Source organism: Orbilia oligospora (genome assembly GCF_000225545.1).
Source record: "Orbilia oligospora ATCC 24927 unplaced genomic scaffold scaffold00054, whole genome shotgun sequence".
NCBI lineage: Eukaryota > Fungi > Ascomycota > Orbiliomycetes > Orbiliales > Orbiliaceae > Orbilia > Orbilia oligospora.
This window is the reverse complement of record NW_011645611.1, coordinates 592,091-613,948: the sequence shown is the minus strand read 5'-3', so window position 1 is coordinate 613,948 and position 21,858 is coordinate 592,091. Positions and strand designations below refer to the sequence as shown.

Below are 21,858 nucleotides of genomic sequence, written 5' to 3'. Positions count from 1 at the left end.
AGCTTAGTATTTACCATTGCTGCAATTGATTGACAGTATAAACCCACAAAGACCGAGGTCCCGCTCGATATATTTTGCACGGGTGCTAGCTGTTGGGAACCTGGATACTCAAGCTAGTCAGTTAGCGGCCGTGGCACCCAGTAGGTGCAAGCCATGTAACCGAGCCATTCGGGCGCCCTGGAACAAACTGTCTGATCCCTCAAATTGAAATGCCAGCCAGCGATGTACCGCATATGAAGAGGACCTGGACTCACTGCCACCACCGGGATCGTGCCCAGGAGCCGGTGCGACGGCTAGATCGGTACTAAACTGAATACAGACCAGAACAAAAGGAGGCTGCTTTGCTCTGGGCCTCGCTATCGATTGCACAACTAGCGGGCTAACGAACAAAAAAGCTCTCGAGCCCTCAATTTTCGGTTCCTGCCCTTTGGCTCTACATCCACTTCTTCTGCGACCTGGTGAGTGGCCCGAAATTTGTTTCTTCATTTGTTTATTTTGTGTTCAGGTCATTCTCTTCTCCCCTTTGTCTGTTTTTTATTCTTCAAGACAGGCGATTACATACAATCGCATATCTTTTTCGACTTTGGGCAACAATCAAATCAATCTTGAAACGAATCTATCACCGGCTCCAACAAACCGAAGTGCAGACGTCAGTATATCTTGTGACCTTCGGTGTGCATTTTGGCTCCAACGACTGTCGAAGGCATCAGCAAAGTGTCCGCTATACTTGCACACTCCAACGTTCCTGAAAATTGCGGCGGATCCAAACAGTCTTTCAGCGACATTTCCAGTGCTGTTTCGATATAAAGCCCCTTCCGAACCCACCAAAGTACTTCAGAGAGTACGTTGTGTATTCGGGTAAGTTCCATCGGTCAGATGATTTTTTGGGTGATTCCTCTGGCACCGGTTTGGGAATTGCATATGCTGTTTCTCCTGTCGGCTTCTCCTTTTATACACCTTTCTTCTATGCATTCCACCTGCGGGCGTTGCTTTTGCAGGCTAGGAAAACTGGTCGCCTGCATTGCTTCTTTGTGGCCAATTGGCTGGCTGTTTCGAATTTGAGACCGCAGCAGACACTGGTATCAGACATTTCCCTAGCTTGGAATTCCTGAAGCATAGATGCCATGAAGCTATCGATGCAACTTCGAAGCCACTATTCCCAAGCATTCACAGCTGCCATTTATGACAGCGCTTTTTAGCTGCGTGAATGTGGAGCAAAGCAGAGTGGAGCGGCCGTGGTATGCCAGCCATGGAGGAGTGGAGTGGAGTGTGGTCGTTAGTGGTTAGTGGTGGTGGTGTGTGTGGGTGGATGGTTGAATGTTGGACGACAACAGGTCAACGCTTCTTTTCTTTTCCTCTTCACCGCCATAATCTCAAGCCGCTCCACATATACCTTTTATTTGACTGACATATCCATCCATCCTCCCATCAACAACCAACCATCCCCTTTCCAAGCATAACTCCTTTCTAAACTGCCCGTTCGCATTCAAATCCACTTTCAATCAATTGTTAGCTGTAAGCTGCCCCTTTCCTGGCTTGCAATTTCTGTCTGTCTCTCTTTATCCTGTGCATGCGTAATTGCACTTGTCGACGTCGATGGGTCTCGATCGATCCTGATACCAAACATCCAAGGCGTTATCGGACCTTGAGCCTGGCACTTTCCCAGACAACCTAACTTGATCGAAGACTCAGTTCCTCCAAACTCCACTGAATCATCCGAGCCATTTCGGGTTTAAGACCGTTCGCACATTTATTCTTTACCCTTGCTAGCTCGTCGAGGTCTGTGCGACGTCGACAAAGCTGAATCCCCTTTCACCTGCTTGGGGAATTCATAATATAAACTCTTCGTTAGACGGTTGCAACTTTTGTATACCATCTTCACGACGTCAGCCCTCTAGGCAGGCAGAAGAGATGGCCCTTTCCCCTTGAGTCTTAATATTGCTCTTCCCGAAATTTCAAATTCAGGGTTCTCCTGTTGTGCGATTCAGTTATACTTACTAGATCTTTATCTAGCTGCAGGGCTAAGCCTTTGCAACAGGAACAAACAGAACCCCCAAGTTGGCTTCTTGATTCAAGCCAGGCATCCAAGTCTGCTTAGGCGAGGGACCACTACCACGCGACCCGGTTTTCCACTTTCCTAACTAGAAAGTTGGGCGATTGCTCGATATCAGTTCACCTTCCTCTCGCTTTAACGTCCCAACTTGGAACAACAGTGGAATAGATACAAAAGGTCAGGCACAGACCGATATCAGATTTTATATATCATTTCGAAGATACAAATTTAGCAGACAACACGACGTCTAGATATCGTAAAGCGAGCTCCAGGAACGCAAATCGGCTTGGAACTTGAAACCGGCCAAGTTGAGCCGACACTAAAGAAGTCTGTCATTCGAGAGCCTCAGCTCTAAATCCTACTTCCAAAATGGGTCTTTTCAGTAAAAGAAGCAGTTCGAAATCGAACTCCCTTTCCTCGCCTGATGTTAATAAAAAAGGCTCTTCAACATCCGTTAATTCTTCCGTGAGATCCCCAACAACACCTGGGTCGAAGATGGGGTTTGCCAACGGCAATGGCGCCTTGGATACAATTCCAGCATCTATGTCACTACCCCCACCGCCAAACCCACACGGAGACCCAGTCGCCTACCTGCGAAGTCTATATGCTGTTCGAGACCGGACAAAGTGCATAATGGATGCAGCTCTTAAACAACAATTGACAAATTTCACTTTCGATAAGACGAAGTGGGAGGAGACTGTCAGTTACGTAGTATCGATCATCAAGGTACGCGATCTCTTAACACCCTGGCCGTAACGCAAGTTTTCGAATACGAACCTACTCGTCATTACCTATAATGTCGAAGAAGTTAGGCTTTTGCTTGTGTTTTTTATTTTTCGTGGAATTGAATATTGACGATTTGATTGGTGGTTGTAGAGAGACTATGCGCCAGACTACCACACGATTCCACCACATGGACGATGGCAACATTTTGAAGTCGGTGGGAGGAAACGTGTCGACTTGCTAATTACAACATTTGGTCCCGATGTAGAAGCTATTGAAAAGACAAAGCGTCTGATAGATTTATTCTTGATTTCAGTACTGCTCGACGCCGGTGCTGGGACGAAATGGGTCTACAAGTCGAAGGACAATGGAAGATTCTATCGGAGAAGCGAAGGATTAGCTGTTGCTAGTATGGACATGTTTAAGGATGGCTTGTTCTCGAGTGAACCACATAATCCATTCAGAGTAGACGGATCGGCGCTGAAGCTTCTAATGCCGGATTCGCTGGCGAGAGGGCTACAAATAACTGCCACAAACCCAATCGATGGTCTTCACGGAAGGGCGGGATTGCTCAGAAAGCTAGGCCAGGCCTTGGATAACAAAGAATATTTCGGCACCGATAACAGGCCTGGGAATATGCTTGGTAAGAATACTGAACTGTGGGGTAGATTAGCATAACTTTTAAACTGACTCTTGATTTAGATTACCTTTTGAATCACTCGACTACCAAGGTTATTGACGGGAAGCCCTACGTTTTAGTCACCACGCTCTGGACGGTGCTCTGCGAAGGTCTCACCCCAATCTGGCCGCAGTCTCGAACACAACTCGACGGTTGTTCGCTCGGTGACGCCTGGCAATGCAGCACGATGCCTCCCGGGCAATACTGGGAACGAATAGTCCCTTTTCATAAAATTACCCAATGGCTCACTTATTCTCTAATGGTCCCAATGACGAAATTGATGGGCATCCAGTGGATTGGCGAGCATCTTCTTACGGGGCTTCCAGAGTATAGGAATGGTGGCTTGTTTATCGATACCGGCCTAATTACATTGAAACCACAACATACAAAGCGTGGCCTTGACGCTTATCACGCCAATAGCAAGAAGGAAGGGCAACCTAGCGTGGAAGTTGTTCCCATGTTTTCGGCTGAAGACGACGTCATTGTCGAATGGAGGGCTCTTACGGTTCAGCTGCTTGATAGGCTGCTGCCGGAAGTCAACGAGATGCTAGGACTACAAGGACATGACGCTTTAACCCTAGCGCAGATGCTCGAGGGAGGAACTTGGAAGGTGAGATCAAGAGATAAAATATTCTGTTCCAAGCAAAGCCATCTAACATTTATTTCAGGGAGGACGAGAACTTGCAGAAGTATCCCGGCCGAACACCAGGGAACCGCCAATAATGATACTATCCGACGGTACAGTCTTCTAATACAGACTTTTTATTACATACAGCCTTGTAATATCTCATCTCGACTCTTTTTTTTACTATTGTGTTTAATCTGCTCTTATTCTTCCTTTCCTTGATACTGCACAAACTACCTAGGCGAGAACCTGGAGTTCTGTTTTTTCAGCGTTACGGCTTTCGATTCATGGCTTGCCCCTCAGTTTCACACAGGCAAAATTATTCTATGTCACTTTCTATTCATGCAAAGATCCATTACACTTACGAGAGCGAGAGGGGTTTCTGGAGAGATGGTGATTGTACTTTACAGCGCTTCTTGTTCCTGTTCTTTTTTCTTCTCCCTTTTTTCTTTCTCTTTCTCTTTCTCTTTCCGTTTCTTTTATTTCTCTTTCTTCCTTCTAGTTTCCTTCTTTTATTTTTTTTATGTCGGTATCGGTCCGTTTGTCTCGTCTCTGCTTTTATGGGAAAGGAGCAAGGAGCAAAGCCTTTGTTTTCTAAAAAAGATTGCATGGCGGACTAGAAAAAACAAAAATAGTTTCAACAAATACAAGCCGGATGGGATGGAATTGATCAAAAGTTAATGCGCGGGAGATCTGGAGGCAAGGTTTTGTGCTTAATGGGATGGCATTCCTTTCGATCTTCTACTACACGTATACCACTATAAAAATATAACAAATCAATGGGAGAGAATATACCTGTTTACCGTGTACCAGCAGAGCCCCTTAGACTTAAAATATTCTGAATCGGACGAGGGTCTGGTTTGAGACAAGGCCAGACTAGGATATAGTCGATATCGATCAATATTTCAACTCTTGTTAAATTAGGGACCGAGCGATGACAATTGCAATATTGATTGGCTGGCTTGGTACAAGTATACTATACTGCGCGGACGATATATATCGTGACCCAAGGCTGCACAGGTATCTAAGGTATTGTGCTTGTGGCATGATCATTTATGAATCTAGACAGTCAGCAAATCTGTTATTCCCAACATTCCGTGCCAAATCACATCATTGAGACTCGAATCCTTTCGGGAACTCCGATATTATAATACAATTTACTTCAAACGAGAAACACCCGGATCCGCCTCTAGGCCTCTCCGGTGGTGAGAACAGATTGCGGTTGGCTGGGGTGTACGGAGTAAATGTTCCAAATACTAGCAGCAGGTGTACCCCCACTGGGCCGGCCTGTCATCCAAGCATATTCCCCGAAAGATGCATGACAGCTGTGCGTCTTGAATGGACTCTGAAATGCGGGGAATCCTTGCCCTCTGGTGCGGTTTGGAACGAAGAAGCCAGGTCGGGTTGCATAATGCGTTAAGTGCATACAGGTTTGCGACTAAGACCGAATCGGACGGGCTCTCTTCGTACGGAATCCGGTTCTTGTTTTACCCCAGATTTCTGGTGGATGGATGTCACCGCATGATGACTCGCTAAAATGTGGTTTGCCATCGCGAAGGGAGAAAAATTTTTTCATACCCCTTGAAATTTAGCTGTGAGAAAATGATTTTTTTTTTTTTTTCCTTGGGACATGAATTAGCATGCTACTCTAGCGTTGTTTTTGAGTCTTGGTATAGTAGTTTTATACTATCTCCGGTCGAGGGTTTGCGTCAAAGGTCGGCGATTTGAAAATTTGGCGCGCGAACGGAGTTCAAATTTTTTTCTCTTTTTTTTCTTTCCCTTTTCTGTGGCAATTGACCAGCATCGAGGATCCACTGTAATGCTTTGACCGCAAACTTTAAGGCTCTTTTATGTGCACAAACCGCCAATTTCGAAGATTCTTTCGGGGTACAGCTGGATCCATATCGTCTTTAGTTATACGAGTCTTTAAATTTCGAAGGAGAGAGATATTAACTATCAGTATCCTCTAAAGCTTTAAGAATTTAATACCGCAGCGGTGGTGGTTCGATTGGCTCGAAGGTAACAAACGACGTCATATCAGCCTCTTCAAGTTGCAATTGGTTTTCAATTCCGGAAGAAGAAACAGCAGGGCATCATACCGATTCGATAGCCAGGAACGGATTTCACCTGTTAAGCGCAAGTTCGGGGACTTTTTTTCTTTCTCTCCCTTCGTAGACTCGACTCGTCTGCATTGTACAGTTGTTCTTCGATTCAAAGGGCTCTTATCGACAGAGCCACGTGGGTTTTAAACATTTTAATTGCAAATATCTATTGTTTTTCTTAGCCATTCTTCAGAAAGAGAGCACCAGGCGCCATCATCAGAGACTCAAATTGGGGATTAACTCGGCTTGTCAGCTTGTTCAAAGGAATATATCTTGAAGGAACCAGATTCGGCCTCGGGAGTCTCTTGAACTACATCTAGATCTCCCGGAGTGAGCATTCATAGTCGGCACAATGTTCATGCCAAATAACCACTTCGACACACCTCCGGCCGGGGACGGTTACACATCGGCCACATATCCTCCCTCGCAAAGCATTTCATTAAGCATCGAAGCAATCAGCGGGATTACAGGGTAGGAAAACACAAATAGCGAACCATTTACCCAACTTGTTCCTCTGCTGCGAATATAATATTAATATATGAAAGCCCTGGATCATAAAATGTCAAATATAACATTTTCCGGCTGGGATTAACACGTACATGGATTTGGAATTATAAACTTCTTTTCGGGAGGATCTTTGTTGGCTGACGGGAAGGATTCGATTGTGCTGCGGAATAGATCGGTATCGATTGCCTGTTGGCTTGTGGTCTTTACACCGCAGATTGTCGAGAATGTAAGTTTCCATTTGGAGAATATTAATATATTTCATGCCAAATTTTTGATTGTTTCCTTTGATTAACTGATGAATTTTGTTTTGCATAGTTCAAGCGAGGTTCTGCAGAGGGTCTATCGTTAACATTCCTGATATTATGGCTTCTTGGAGATATCTTCAATGTCCTGGGCGGGATATTGCAAGGCGTTATACCAACAATGGTGTGGAACCCACCCTCGTTAACTGTTGGAGTGCCAACTTAATTAATTTTAAGACTTATTGACTGAGCGATTTCTAGCTTATCCTGGCGATATACTACACATTCGCTGATATTGTTCTTCTAATCCAATGCTTCTATTATCGCGCATACGCCCAGAAACCCCTGCAAGAGTCGCCTGTCACCAATGGGCACCATCACGAACCCGCTCGTCCCGGTACGGCAGGTTCCGAACATGATCCAACAGAAGAATCCCCTCTTCTCTCTCGCACGATATCCGACTTCTACGGTGAAGAGCGTCGCGGCAGCCTCTCCATCCTGGCGGATCAAGCTCATCACTTATCACCCGCAAACCCTTTGCACAGCCTTCCACCATCCCGTCCGGAGAGTATACATAAGATTTATACCAACGGCGAGTATCCAATTGGTGGGAGCTCGACGGGGGACCTTGATGGCACAGGCGCTTCTCGTGGACAACAAGCTCGGAATGGTAATAAGTTTTGGAAGAGCGTACTTCGTGACGCCATTGCTGTTTCGCTTGTTATCTTCGCCGGAATAGCTGGGTACTATCTCACTCCTTCAAACGGAAATACGAAAGATCCTCATATCCCCGAACACAAGCCTCTCGAGTTCTCTTTCTACGGGCAGATTTTCGGATATTTGTGCGCAGTACTATATCTCGGGTCTCGAATTCCACAGATAGTCTTGAACTACCAGCGAAAATCGTGTGAAGGCGTTGCATTTCTGTTCTTCTTGTTCGCATGTCTGGGGAATGTGACATATGTGATCAGCATTTTGGCCTACAAGCCTGGAAGGGTGGAAGACGGAGAAGGGTATTGGAGGTATGTCGCCGTGAACGCGAGTTGGCTCCTAGGAAGTCTGGGGACTTTGGGACTAGATTTTGTGGTAAGTCAATGCCCTCAAACGTTACGTTTGCAATGCAGCGAGAACTAATAGCTATGAACTAGATCTTTGTCCAATTTTTCATGTACCGGGCCGATGAGTATGGTGATGATAGCGCCATCATGAGCGATTCTGATGAGGAGAGACCTATCGATGACGACGAAGCTACTATTCGACCCTCGTCGTAACCAAGGAATTTGTGTGATAACGAAAGACCTTTGGGGGATCCCGAGACCGGTGGTATTAACGGCTAGACTGTAGAAACTTGAGGATACTCCGCTGAAAATATTATAGCGTTGATAATGAATTTGGATAGGCTTGATGCCTAGGCTAGGGACGGCATTAAAAAAAAGCATTCGGGCGGTATTTTGTGTATGATAGTTTTGTTTCATTATCGGCTGTACGATCACTAGCATATTTTATCCGTGTATTGGCATTTTTTCTTCTCGGACTCGAGTACTCTGGGCTGCGAAATGTATAGTAACCGGTGCTTATTGAATTTCATCACAGAGAATGGCTAGTTTCCAACGTTCCCGTTCAAATAGAGAGCTCAGGCTTCAATTGTAGATTTAGAACTCGAGTTCTTCGCTCGGATTTAGTCCCTCAGATGCATATGGTCATAAACCTGTGGATTAGTAAACAACACGGGTTCGCGTTGGATTTTTGTAGGAACTCTCTGCGCGCATGTCAAAGCAGCCGGCTGGTCTGCCTCCCCATTCACTTCAACGATCCATTTTTGCAAAGCGTTTTTTTGGGGGAACTCTTTTTCTTTCTTTTCTTTTCTTCCTTTTCGATCCCAAGACTATGCCTTTCTGCTATTGCTTTTGTATTTTTTGCGTTAACGCAACCTCTCGCTTGTCGACGAACCTCGTAGAATCTATTCGAATTTCTGTGCCGATTCGGTGTTTCATGATCATGCGCCCCCCTTCGACTATAGCTATTGCGACCCGAACGAGAAAAAAATTACGGGAGAAAAAAAAGTTGAAAGTTGTTTATTTGGTTGTTTGTTTATTGTTTTTGTGATATCGCTTCTCTGTAAACAAACACTGGGTAGTCGGGTCCAAGAGCCTATTATATCGGTGCAGCGATCTGTGTATTTATAACTGAGGAAGGGGTGAGTTGTCGATTCGAAGTATTTGAAAAAAGGTGCGTCGGCGATTGTTAGAAGATATGCAGTAAAGACGGGATCGGAAGGATTGTCGGAGTGCTGCTTTGGGCATGTAGGAGAGGAGAGCTCTTGAGATGCATAATTAAGGTGGTGTCGTCGGCCGTCTCTGTCGATTTTATTCGAATGTTTGGTGTTCATGTGGATTTGTCGACATGGCTTCACCCTCCGCAAGCATCTTTCCCCCCGCTTTTCACAAGAGCTTCCTCGAGTTAAAATTCAAATACCATGGATAGAAGCACTTTGGAATGCTGGTTAGAAAATATCACCTAAATTCGAATATTCCTCTTTTTTTTGGTTGCAGACCTCAGCTTCGGGGTCAAGACAACAACTGTTTAAAAGCCAATATTTTGCAGGAATCGCAGGTGCTTAAATGGAAATCTTCCAGCCTTGCGACCATAGCAAAAGTCTGACTCATTACCCATGGCCACCCATCCATATATGCATATGCGTAAGAATTAAACCTGACCTGAATTTTGTTCTGCTGTTTTTTCATACTTCGGCTACCATTATAGTTCTTTTTTTGCGGTCGATGGGCCGGTTCGGACCTTAAAAGGTTGGATTTTTTGGTCTGGGGGGACGGTCTCTGGGTTTATATATTCCAAAGAACTTACGTTTTTGGCAGTCGACCCTCCATTAAATATCAAATTTATCCCAGTAGGAAGGACTCTCCTGCAGGAAATACTTGGTGGCGGTTTCATAAGACGAGATTCTGCGTCGGCGACCTAGGTGGTTGGACGAGGCCTTGTCGACGTCGGTGCTCCTCCTCGAGGCCGCCTCTTCGAAGCTTCCTCTTCCTCCCCTCTTCTTCCTTTATAGTCAGCATCACGTCAACCAGTAGACCGGACACGTCAGTTATGCATTGCTTACGTGGCATGACACGTCATCACGGGAGAGTATAAATAATTAAAATGGTGAATTTCCTACAGTTAATTGCCTTGCTATATGTCTAGCAGGCCTGAGGTTGTCCCCAATGGCAATACTATATAAAGTGTGGCAAACCGTCTGAGACCTATTAGCTGGTCTCTTCTCTTCTCATTCTATCTTTCAAAACTCCTTCCACCTCTGACAAGCAGACGTCTACTATAGATCTGTTGTCCAAAAACTTCATCGTTTTGACAATCGATATCGATAACATTAATTATATTATATATATATTACGTTACCAAAAAATAATAATTAAGTCCTAAATCTACCTATGTGCCTTACCAAGAATATTAAACTTTTCAATCCTCTTAGTACTAGTACTACTACCGTCTCGAGATGTCGCCTCCACAGGTACAACGAGACCATTTTAAACTGTCGATGTTTATCATCCTTGCAGTTTGCATATTGTGTATCGGTAGCGTTATCGTCTGTTTCGGACTTAGCGTTTACTATGACACCCAAAAGGCTGCCGCATCTTGTCAATCGATGATTATTGCACCTGCACCGCGGGATCAAGATTATGCCCAAGTAGCAGCAGCAGCATATATCCCAGATCCAAACCCGACTCAATTTATTACAACCAGCAACATTGTTACGATCACAACGACAGTAACCCATTCGGCAGCATTTTACATGAATGCAACAAGCAACAGTAACACCACATTTACATCTACATCCACATCCACATCCTCTACAACAGGATTCACCTGGACCCAAACATTCAAAAATATCCTCAAAATCCCCTCCGGTTTCTGCCGCTGGAGCCATCGTCTCCTCTCAAGGACCCTCAATTACATAATCTCAATCCCCACAAAGCTAAAAGTATTTATGAACATAGAATTCAAAATCCTTCCACTACGAAGTGATCAAGAAGAAGTCTATGTCATAACACATCTCAGGGAATACGATTATAGGCTTGACATCCATCCTGTCCGCGCCTGTATTTCGGTCCTTGAGTGGCTTGAGTGGGAAACTCCGGCGAGGTTACTTCGTTGGTATTTTAGGATCCGGGGGGGACGTGATAGAGATGCTCTGGCTTTGGTCAGGAGGGTGTAGTAAATGACTACCTTTTGGTAGTGCTTGAAGAGGGAAAAGTATGAGACTTCTATATATATCATAACTTGGGGATGAGGGGGGTACATTAATGCCTCACTTCGTGAATATTAATATTTTATATACTTATTTACACCAAATGCCAGAGAGTGCTGATGCCTGGTGTTCCTGGCGTAGAAAAATTATACGAAAACGGGTCGCAAAAGAGCGAAATATAAGAAAAGAAAAAGAAAGCAAAGAAAGAATGGAAAAAAAGAAAAGAAGAAAGAACGATATATCTGAAAAGAAATATACAAACTTCAAACTTCAAACTTCAAAATGGTTGAAGAAATTCAAAAAAGAAAGAGAGAAAGAAACATTATATTAATCATGAGAATAAAAGTTTTCAGACGTTGTAAGAGCAGGGATGTAAAATGGGGCACAAGTTTTCATTTGTATTCATGCGTATCATTTTAAGTATTGTCTTCTTGCAAACCAGATTTCCTATTTTTTCTATCTGTTTTCACACTTCTTATTGCATTATTTGATATATATTCCATTGCTTTACTCTTTCCGCATTGCTTTATTTCTACTCGAATCGTCATGCGTTACTTCAATTCAGTCAGTTTTCATAACAAAGCTTAAGATCTTAGTGCACATAGTTTTCAGTCTCATGCTATCTTGGTCCCCATTACATACAGCTGCCCGGTTTTGATGGGAGACAGGGGCCCCATATATTTCATGGTCATTGAAGGTAATAATGTGTCGTCTATCCTAACCAATCAACCATTCACAGTGTTCCCAAAAGGGTTTGTCTCTTCCACCACTACCCAACCTATCATTAGCGGCAAGAGTCCGGCGCACGAGAGAAAACGAAGGGTGAACCCCCCGGAGCTCTCCAAGCAGCCTTCACTACCGAATGACTTTGATATTTCCGAGGAAATCCCCGGGATTCCGACCCTAGCTGGAGACAAAAGCCATATGACCATCCCAGCTCATCGAGGCAACAAAATCTCACAATAAAAGTCTAAAAACCACCCTAGTCAGACCTAGCCATATCGATATCCAAGGCTCCAAAGGTACCGATATGAGGATCTGATAAAATGACGTCATTATGCATGTGCTCATAAAACCAAAAAAGTCTCAGAGCTTGAAAGCTGCCAGCCAAGCTTAAGCTACCAGGTTAATTCGGACCTATAAGCTTCAGTGACCTAACTACAAGCTAACGTTATAAGTACCTTTTCTATCATTATCCTGCCCTCCAATTGCGAAAGAAGTGGAAAGGGGGGCTGAATAATCCGTTAGGCTTAATACGATACCCGTTATCCGAGCACCGGTTTTTTAACATCTTTTCTTTCTATGTAGAAGATCCTTCGAAAGCTTCTGACGTCCTTCTAGCGTCGGGTTTTCAAAAACTGCCGGTTCCTGTATTAAGTAGGTGAATAGGTACTTTACCTATAATGCTCTAGTCTGATCATGATATCAATCATCAACAAAAAAAACTGCCTTGTCGACTAAACCGTTCTGGGGGTTATAGATACCCAAGTAGGTCAAGAAAAGATAAGCTCCGAATGCCGAGTGATGACAAAATCGACCAGCAGACCTAAGGATTACTAAAAAATGCTTAAGAGGTATCTCCTTGACTTCTTGTCGGTACTAGTTTAGGCTTATTTTTGGGGGTTTTACTACCGGAATATTCGGAGAATGTTCGATTTGAATTGAACCGAGCTCCTGTTTTTCTTTGGTCCCTTTTTCTTTCTTTTTTCTTCCATTTTGATGTCTAGAGGGGGTATGAGATCATGTAATCCGGGGCTTAACGCCCTTTTTTTTGCTTTGTAAATTTGGATTCGAAATGGATAAAATTAGATTATTGGAAGATCTTAAGGAAAGCGAGTAGGGAGTCATAGAGATAAAGTAACTACTTAGATCATATTAGATAAGAAACCTTTTACTAGGTAATAGATGGGGTGGTATATAAAGAGGAATGAAGTCGACTGTGTAGTATAATATTCTATTTTCTCGATATCATCATTTTCGGAATACAACAGAGGAAACACATTGCGTTTACACTAAATCTCGTTCCAAGAACTCCTTTTATATCATATCGATACTACGATCAGATATACCGTCGAATACAACATAGAAAGAGATATATATATATATATATATTGAAAAGAAACAACTTTTGCTCGAAGTCGAAGAATCACTACATCCATATCTACACTTCGGCTTATATACTTATACATAATCCAATCATAAACCATGGGCCATCATAAAGAAGGTATATATACATCTCCAATCCTAAAGCAAATCTATCGACCAAAATATTAACAAATACCGTTTTGAATCAGATTCCACCCACCGCCACGAACACAAAGGCAACCGTTCCCACGAACTCCTCGCCGGTGCTGCCGCCTTCGCCGCCTTCCACGCCTTCGAAGCCCACCAAAAGGCACAAGGAAAACCCGTCTCTCACGCTCTCGCAAAGGAACTCCTAGCCGCCTTCGCAGCCGCCGAGGTCGAGAAGCTCATTGAAACTAAAGGACGAGAAAAGTGGGACGAATACAGGTCAAGATCGAAGACTAGAGATGAAGTAAGGGAAAGGAGTAAGGAGCTATATAAACAGAGCTATGAGGGTGTAATTGATGAAGATGAAATTGAAGTTGGGAGGCATAGACATCGTCATAGAGAGATTGAGGAGCCGAGGAGGAGTCATGATCATAGTACTAGTCGTGAGAGGAGGAGGAGAAAAGAGGAGACAGCGTATTATTACTAGAGATGACTTATATACCCTTCTTTTATGATGTTTCGTTTTTGAAATAGTTATTATGACCGATACCTCTTTTTTCTCTTTTTCTCTTTTTCTTTCTTCTTCTTCTTCTTCCTATTCTTCTTCTTCCTATTCTTCTTCTTCTTCTGTTCTTGTTTTCTTAGAAGCGTTATGCCTGTATTATAATCGAATCGAATTTGAGTCGCTGTTAATATAAATGTGTTGTGTTGTTTGTGCGGCGAAATATAAAAAAAATTCTGTGCGACAAAGCTTGAAAACCTTCAATTCGACATTCTCTCATCAAACTAAGATAATCAAGCACACGAAGCTTCAAACTTCACAAAATCGATACTTTAAGAAGTAAGAAGTAAGAAGTACCTATACTCGATCTCCCAGTCTATCGACCCTCGCTCGATAAATAAAGATCCGACCATCCAAGATTTCTTCAAAAAAAAAAAGTAGCCTCCAACCATGGCTCCAACATCCGGCCCCGCCAAACCAACTATCAACCCCCCACCCCCCACTCTGGACGAAGACACAATCGATGACCTTCTCTACTTCAGCCGTGAAGGCGAACTATCCGACCTTAAAGAAACCATCTCCGAACTCTCCAAATCTCTAAACCGGTATTCTCTCGAAATACCGGCTTCGGCAGTCGACCCTTACAGCGGGAACACATGTCTACACATGGCAGCAGCGAATAACCATGTCGAGGTTGTGGAGTACATATTATCACTAGAATCACCACCGTTGGCTACACCGGTTGTGCATCCTGAAGTTTCGTCTTCTGCTACTTCTACTACTACTGCTACAAATAATACTACTACTACATCGACATCGTTATCGAATATAACATCGGACGGAACAACTATTACACTACTGTCGTCATATTTACACACACTGTTAAACTTCCCGAACGAAAGTGGGAATACACCGCTGCACTGGGCTTGTTTGAATGGAAACATCGAGGCTGTGAAGGTGCTGGTGAAAGCCGGAGCGGATCCTGGAGTTCTAAATACTGCTGGACATGATTGTGTGTACGAGGCTGAGGTTAATGATAAGAGTAATGTGGTAGAATGGGTGTTGAACTTTGCAGAGGGATTGGAGAGTGGAGTCGGAGTGGTAGGGGATGAAGATGGCGACGAGAAGGAACAGAAGGACAATGCAGATGTTCTGAGGGATGAGGGGAGCCATCATCAAGAGAAGAATGAGGAGGGAGATGAGAAGGATGGACAGGCTGGAGTTACAATTGAGAAGCTTGATATCTCTGAAAAGGAGCCTACTATACGATGAATAATTGGGTGCAAGAGAATAAAATAACAGATAGATAGAACTCAATTTCAAAAATTTTTGAAAACTGAACTATCGATATCTTCATCTATCAAGTGCTGACTGACGTCTTGTCTGATTGAGGAGGAGAGTCTCGGAGGATTATATGATCTTCTATTCGACGACTTACAAAACCATCAAAGCACCTATTCTTCAACAATGCAATCAGTGATCTGCCGTGAATCTCGTAGCGGGAACATAATAAAGAAAAAGAAGAATGCCTTTGTGTTAGCTAAGACTATAGCTATGGTGGCAGGTCAGCGTAGTCAAGGCTAAATTATAAATACTTACGAGCTTCTCTAGTTTCTTGATTTACCTCCGTTTAATTAATCGAATTCAAAGAAATCCAGACGGGGGGCCTACAAATTAAATGGAATCGAGCGTATAAGAATACAACTTACGGTTTTACCTGGTCTAGTTCCCAGCCGTCACAAAGGGCATCACTTTGTTTGGGTTTTACCTGACTCCTTGATATCAATCATCTTCAATATATATATTCACAGTTATATTAATATAGATCGATACAAACGAATAATTAAAAGGACAACCTAGGCAAGTAATAATTCTCGATAACGTTTTTGCAGAATATCTGTAGGATACTGGTTTTTATAAATCACGTGGCTACTCTAATGAAATGATGGTGATAACGATTGATGATGATAGAATGACCAAATAGGCACATGATCATATGATCATGAATGTATCGAATTACATGTATAAGTGTCTAAGTACCTGCTAGGAGACATTAAAAGGCTACTATAAAGACTTACTTAAGTAATCGGCAAGTACCGACTTGAGCTTGAATATTCATTCCTAAGCTAGCTAGGTGTACTAACTTCCACACTGAGTCGGCTTGCAAGTAACACAATATATAAGTACTTAGGAAGATGGAAGAATCCAAGGAGTATAGATCTATCCAGTACACCACCTGACAGACACGAGAATATAGTTTGCTATCAGCTGATATCAACAGGTGACAGAACTGCAGAGAGATAGATCCAAGGAGAACCGAGCTGAGGTTGCACAGGAACTCAATGTTCACTTCAACGTCATCTTCAACACAACTTTGTGTTATATTCAATTCAATTTGATTCAACGGTCTCGGTGAGTCTCCGGTGAGGCTCTGATTGTATCTATACGGATTGTATACTTCTCAATAGTAGTATTTAAGTAGGTATATACTTACCGACTCAAGTAGTTACTTAGGTACTTGGGCACTACTCTTTTTATTTTTATTTTTTTTATAGGGGAGAAAGAAGAGGAGAAAGAAGGTTGTCCAATTGGCCAACCAGAATTCTGCACCAGCCCATGCAACTGCAACCTCGCTTACCTCGTGCATGTTCTAGTTCTTTGGATTGAATCGGAATACAATACTGCACTGTCGTTGAAATCGAATTCTAACTTACAAGTATCGAATACTGCGGTATGCCGTCCAACAAAGCATGATATCGGTCTGTGGCACTGAACGGCCAAAGCTGTCGAAGCGAACCAATTGGAACACCCGATCAACCTTTCCTTTGCATGTGCCGGATTTCTTGTGTAGCCCACGTCCGGCCACCTGTTTGCTGCAACTGAAACTTTTTTTCAGGGGAATTTAAATTTTCCTGCACCAGATTTTTAATTTTTTTTTTTTTCTTCTTCTTCTGTTGAATGTTTCTCAAAAAAACGGCGGCTCCGTGTGCTATGCATTTAATTGAATTTCGGATTCTAAATTCTGAAGCGTGGCTTTTCGGCCAGCTGGACTTTGTGATATCTTGACTAAGAATTTACGTATTCTGTTTATGGCATTAGCTAAGACTTAGTTCGATGGTAATGCTGCGGTAATCGAATCGGAGTTCCACCTGCATCCAACTGGGGTTAACCATCCATCCTTCTTCGTCTGGCTGGCCTGGCCTGGTCTGCTGCAGCTGCAGACGGCGCAGTGGCGTTGGCGTCATTATCGGTGCCGGGGTCCAGTTAAGTCAAGTTAAGTTGATTGAAAGGCAGCTCTTGAAGAAGGACGAGACAGAAAAAAAAACAGCGACCGGTTCTTCTTCTTCTTCTTCTTCTTCTCTTCTTAATTCTCCATCGTCTTGCCACGGACAGGCTACTTACTACTCTTTATAAACTTGAATTAATTAATATAATTGCCGACATAGAACTGTCGGTATTAACCTGTTTACATTTGCATACCAATAAAACGGTGAAGCCGATGATATAACCTAGATTCCAGCCACCAGGTCGCCGTCAGGGGTGCGTCTTGTGGGTAATCCATCCTCACTTCGGCAATGAAGTTCGCAAAGTAAGCTCTTCGCCTAGAAAACTACCAAGTCCTTCTTTCTTGTCGTCGTCGTCGTCGTCGTCATCGCTAGCAAACTAATTCCAATCTTTTACACACAAACACAGGCAATTGGAAAATAATCTTGTGCCGGAGTGGCGCATAAAGTATCTCGACTACAAGGTACCAAACCATCCCTTCGACCTGTGTATCCTCTACTACCCGTACATTAATTACTGACAAACTCCGGTGGGATAACAAAAAAAGGGCGCCAAAAAGAAACTCAAGGCTGTACGACGCGCTATTCGAAATGCCGAAGCCGCTAGTGCATCGACCCTCGGGCATCCATCGCCTCGTATCGCCGCCGGTATAACCCAAAGGTTTCGCTCCGGTTCGACCTCGCATGATGCAGCCTCGTCGTTGAAACAACATTTACCATCGCCGATAAATGATACGAATGGAAGCTACGCACCGAATAGAAAGCCGGGCGCCAGTCCGGTCACACCAGTGCAAAATGGACTTGCGCATTCTCCTGTTGTCGGTAACTCGACTCCCGGGCAGAGGAAACACGTTCAGCAGTCGGTATTGAGTATTCAGGAGGATGAAGGGGAAGACGAATACGATGAACGAGGTCCTAATTCTCGGAAAGGTGTGACTACACCCGACGATACAAATTGGAAGGCTGCCAAGAACGAGGTGGGCGATGAGAACGAGCGAAGACACCTCAATCCTTTGTCGGAGGCTGGTCAGCGTGTTCCTGGAAGTGGTGGATATGGTAGCATATCACCTGGACCCGTGGGCGTACGTCCAGCAAGCGTTGCCGGCGACTCTGGTAAACCATCATTACCGCCTGCCCTAGATCTCCCGGAGCCTGCACGACCTTTGGAAGACCGAACGTCCGTCTCCATACGACGGGCACGTACCTATGATTCTTCGCTTTCGTCGCTCGGTACGGGCCCACCGAAGGGTGAACGGACACCGCGATTCGTAGTCCATGATATCCACGATGGAGATGTAGAACCTCATACGGTCCTCCCAACAGACGATTATGGATTGAAACCTTCTACCCCTCAACGTCCTTCTAATTCCCGTAGCGAGAGCTACCCGATATTCAAGAATGTTTTCGATACCTTCCGTCAACGGGTCACTTCCGGCGGCCACCGACGTCCAGCGTCCCTACCGAACATTCGCAATGCTCAAATCTATCTCGAGATGACAGAGGACGCCCAAAAGGAATTTTTCAACTACTTGGCAGAGCAATTACACAAGATCAATGATTTTTACATAGAAAAGGAAACAGAAGCCAAAGATCGTCTTGCACGTATAGAACACCAAGTTTCCATAATGACCCGAAACCGTATCTTAGAAAAGGAACGAGAGCGACGCGCAGAAGCCGAACTCAATTCTACCCCTAATTTCGACTGGAAACACCCTAAGGGCCTTGTTTCCTCTGTGAAGAAACGAATGTCCATGGATACTAAAGGGAACCTTTTCAAATCAGGTACCGTTTCACCTGAGGATGATACTACTAGCTGTCCAACAATCGCAAAGCTAGCCTCTTCTGCCCTCAAAGATGCAGCTGGTCCAGCCCAGCCAGCCCATCGCGCCACGACCGATACTTCACTGGATGATTACACTCGACGCACTCAGACCCAACACGTTCGCTATAAGACTGCGAAACGAAAGTTGAAGGCTGCGTTAATCGAGTATTATCATTCACTCGAACTCCTCAAATCATACTCCGTATTAAACCGAGAAGCCTTCCGCAAAATTATCAAGAAGTTCGACAAGACGGCGCATACACACATCGCCAGCAAATACTTGGAAGAAAAAGTACATCCCACGAGTTTTGCCAGTTCAGAAGAGATCGAGAAGTTAATCGCTCGAACGGAGGATATCTTTGCTACGCATTATGAAAAGGGGAGAAGAAAACATGCTGTTGAACGTTTGAGAACTCGAGAACAGAGGTTCCCCGCTTCAGGGGCTGTTTTCAGAGCGGGGTTGTACCTAGGCATGTCAATTACGCTCCTAGTACAAGCATTATACCAAGCCTTCTACAGACTGGAAGACGGATATGGCATGCGGCATGATGAGCAAGTTAGTTATTTGCTACAGATATGGGCTGGCTTTGCGTTTCCGACGATATTTATGTTACTGTTCAGTGTATGTTGTAGAGCATGGGTGAGAGCTCGGATCAACTATGTTTTCATCTTCGAGTTTGATACTAGGAATAAGCTCGACTGGAGAGAGTTATTAGAGGTAAGATTTTTCTTAGTACCCCGGTTTCATGTGTGATGAAGCTCACTAATGATTATGGGAATGCTAGCTCCCGGCCATGTTCGCCTTCGTACAAGTGTTACTGATGTGGTTCTGTTTTTCGACTTTTTGGGGCGATGGATTCGATAGAATATGGTTTCCAGTAATATACGTTGGACTCGTCTTAGTCGTATTGTTTAATCCGTTCAAGTTTGGTTACTTCCACACCCGAAAGTGGCTGCTATACACATTGGTAAGCCCCTTTCAGAGCACTTTTGTAATCCTACCGCTTGCTAACGTGAAAACACTAGTATCGTCTCTTCTGGGCCGGCTATTATCCAGTCGAATTCCGTGACTTCTGGTCCGGCGATATCTTCTGCAGCTTGACCTATACGATGGGAAACATCCCTCTCTTCTTCTGTCTTTGGACCGTCAACTGGGATACACCCGGACAATGCAACTCTTCCCACTCTAGACTACTAGGATTCTTCACCGCGCTTCCATCGATCTGGCGTCTTCTACAGTGCTTTCGTCGTTACCATGATACTCGAAATGCATTCCCCCATTTAGCCAACGCGGCGAAGTACGGATGCGGTATATTGTATTATATGACGTTGAGTATGTGGCGAATAGATAAAGGGAATGAAAGTATTAAAGCGGCGTTTATAATATTTGCAGGGGTGAATGCGTTTTATACTTGTAAGTGTTCACCTTTTTGATCCAATCTTCGACCCCCAATAATCAGAATAATACTAACGCTTCTACCTCTTTTTTTCCCACTCCAGCGACATGGGACCTCCTAATGGATTGGTCGCTTCTGAATTGGTACGCACCGAACAGGCTGTTACGAACAGAGCTAGCCTTCCGAAGACCGATAGCCTATTACCTCGCCATGATCGTAGATCCGATCATCAGATTCAGTTGGATATTCTACGTAATATTTGCGAATCAGGTGCAGCATTCGGCGTTATTGAGTTTCATGGTTAGTTTGGCAGAAGTCGGCAGACGGTTTATCTGGTGTTTCTTCAGGATGGAGAATGAACATTGTGCCAAGTATGTATAACCAATTCTTTCATCATTCCCCCCCCCCCCCTTCCAAGGGTTTTCTATCGATGGGAAGTACTAACCGCTAACACCTCTCCTTTTTCTTCTTCTTTCTAGCGTCAACAAATTCCGAGCCTACAAAGATGACGTCCCACTACCTTACAACGTCCCACTCCCTTCAATGCTATCACAAACCCGACGAACCTCATCAGGCGCAGGCAGAACCCCCAGAATGACAGCCGCACACGCCAGAGTAACAGACGCAGAAGCCCGCGTAGAACAAGAGATCGCTGCCGTAAGCGGAGGATTAACCCCCTTGCAAGTCGGCCGAAGACCCAGTACCAGTAGAACCTCGGGAGCAGGAGTCGGAATCGGAATCGGGTTGGGTCCCGGTGCTATGGAAGCGGGTGGTGTACCTCAAAATGTGGACTTGTTGCCTGATCGAACGCCATTGTTGAGGGCTTATACGTTGATGACTACGGCACATGCACAAGATTTTGAGAGGAAGAGACCGCCGACTGGGTCCGCGGGTGTTGTTGGCGGTATTGGTGGTGATACGACATTGGGTGGTGGAGGTGGTGGTGGAGGTGGGGGTGCTGGGAATACGGGGAGGTTTAGAGGGTATCTTACGAATAATGGGTATGAAGATGATGACGACGACGACGACGATTATAGCGAAAGTGAGGAAGGAGATGTGAAGGGCAAAGGGGATGAATATGGTAGTGAAGGGTATGCTAGTAGTTTGGCGGAGGAAGCGGTGGAAGGGATGGCTGGGTTGAGTTTGAGGAGGACGAGGACCGGTGGGAGGGGTAGTATGGAGGTGGAGAGGGACGGTAGTAGTAGCAGTGGGGCTACTGCTAGTGCTACGGGGTATAGAGGGACCGGAGCGGTATTGAGTCCTACGAGTTTACCGAGACATGGGGGTTCTAATTCGCAACCTAGTCCGGGAATTGGACCGTCGAATAGGGCGACCTATGCGGCGAGGGATTATGAAAGGAGTGGGAAGGGGAAGTAAAAAAAAAAAAAAAAATTTTCGAACGGTATTATACACAGACTCTTTTAAT

General features: G+C 44.4%; 7 protein-coding genes across 7 annotated transcripts; all 7 read left to right on the top strand.

The window, feature by feature from the left end:
• Window positions 1-2,422: 2,422 nt before the first annotated feature.
• AOL_s00054g208 (uncharacterized protein) lies at window positions 2,423-4,207 on the top strand (the record flags this gene model as incomplete). Its single annotated transcript, XM_011121524.1, has 4 exons — window positions 2,423-2,779; window positions 2,930-3,419; window positions 3,479-4,065; window positions 4,124-4,207. 4 exons carry the CDS (start codon window positions 2,423-2,425, stop codon window positions 4,205-4,207), a joined length of 1,518 nt encoding a protein of 505 aa, XP_011119826.1.
• Window positions 4,208-6,534: 2,327 nt separating this feature from the next.
• AOL_s00054g207 (uncharacterized protein) lies at window positions 6,535-8,202 on the top strand (the record flags this gene model as incomplete). The annotated part of the gene is made up of 5 exons (XM_011121523.1): window positions 6,535-6,653; window positions 6,861-6,915; window positions 7,005-7,115; window positions 7,193-8,017; window positions 8,080-8,202. 5 exons carry the CDS (start codon window positions 6,535-6,537, stop codon window positions 8,200-8,202), a joined length of 1,233 nt encoding a protein of 410 aa, XP_011119825.1.
• A 2,240-nt stretch (window positions 8,203-10,442) lies between these two features.
• Window positions 10,443-11,162, top strand: AOL_s00054g206 (uncharacterized protein; the record flags this gene model as incomplete). The annotated part of the gene is made up of 1 exon (XM_011121522.1): window positions 10,443-11,162. The coding sequence occupies one exon, from the start codon at window positions 10,443-10,445 to the stop codon at window positions 11,160-11,162; it is 720 nt and encodes a 239-aa protein (XP_011119824.1).
• Window positions 11,163-11,852: 690 nt separating this feature from the next.
• AOL_s00054g205 (uncharacterized protein) lies at window positions 11,853-12,161 on the top strand (the record flags this gene model as incomplete). Its single annotated transcript, XM_011121521.1, has 1 exon — window positions 11,853-12,161. One exon carries the CDS (start codon window positions 11,853-11,855, stop codon window positions 12,159-12,161), a length of 309 nt encoding a protein of 102 aa, XP_011119823.1.
• A 1,239-nt stretch (window positions 12,162-13,400) lies between these two features.
• On the top strand, window positions 13,401-13,914 carry AOL_s00054g204 (uncharacterized protein; the record flags this gene model as incomplete). Its single annotated transcript, XM_011121520.1, has 2 exons — window positions 13,401-13,419; window positions 13,490-13,914. 2 exons carry the CDS (start codon window positions 13,401-13,403, stop codon window positions 13,912-13,914), a joined length of 444 nt encoding a protein of 147 aa, XP_011119822.1.
• A 465-nt stretch (window positions 13,915-14,379) lies between these two features.
• Window positions 14,380-15,201, top strand: AOL_s00054g203 (uncharacterized protein; the record flags this gene model as incomplete). The annotated part of the gene is made up of 1 exon (XM_011121519.1): window positions 14,380-15,201. One exon carries the CDS (start codon window positions 14,380-14,382, stop codon window positions 15,199-15,201), a length of 822 nt encoding a protein of 273 aa, XP_011119821.1.
• Window positions 15,202-17,504: 2,303 nt separating this feature from the next.
• Window positions 17,505-21,809, top strand: AOL_s00054g202 (uncharacterized protein; the record flags this gene model as incomplete). The annotated part of the gene is made up of 7 exons (XM_011121518.1): window positions 17,505-17,518; window positions 17,623-17,677; window positions 17,762-19,753; window positions 19,821-20,003; window positions 20,062-20,344; window positions 20,536-20,803; window positions 20,912-21,809. 7 exons carry the CDS (start codon window positions 17,505-17,507, stop codon window positions 21,807-21,809), a joined length of 3,693 nt encoding a protein of 1,230 aa, XP_011119820.1.
• Window positions 21,810-21,858: the final 49 nt, after the last annotated feature.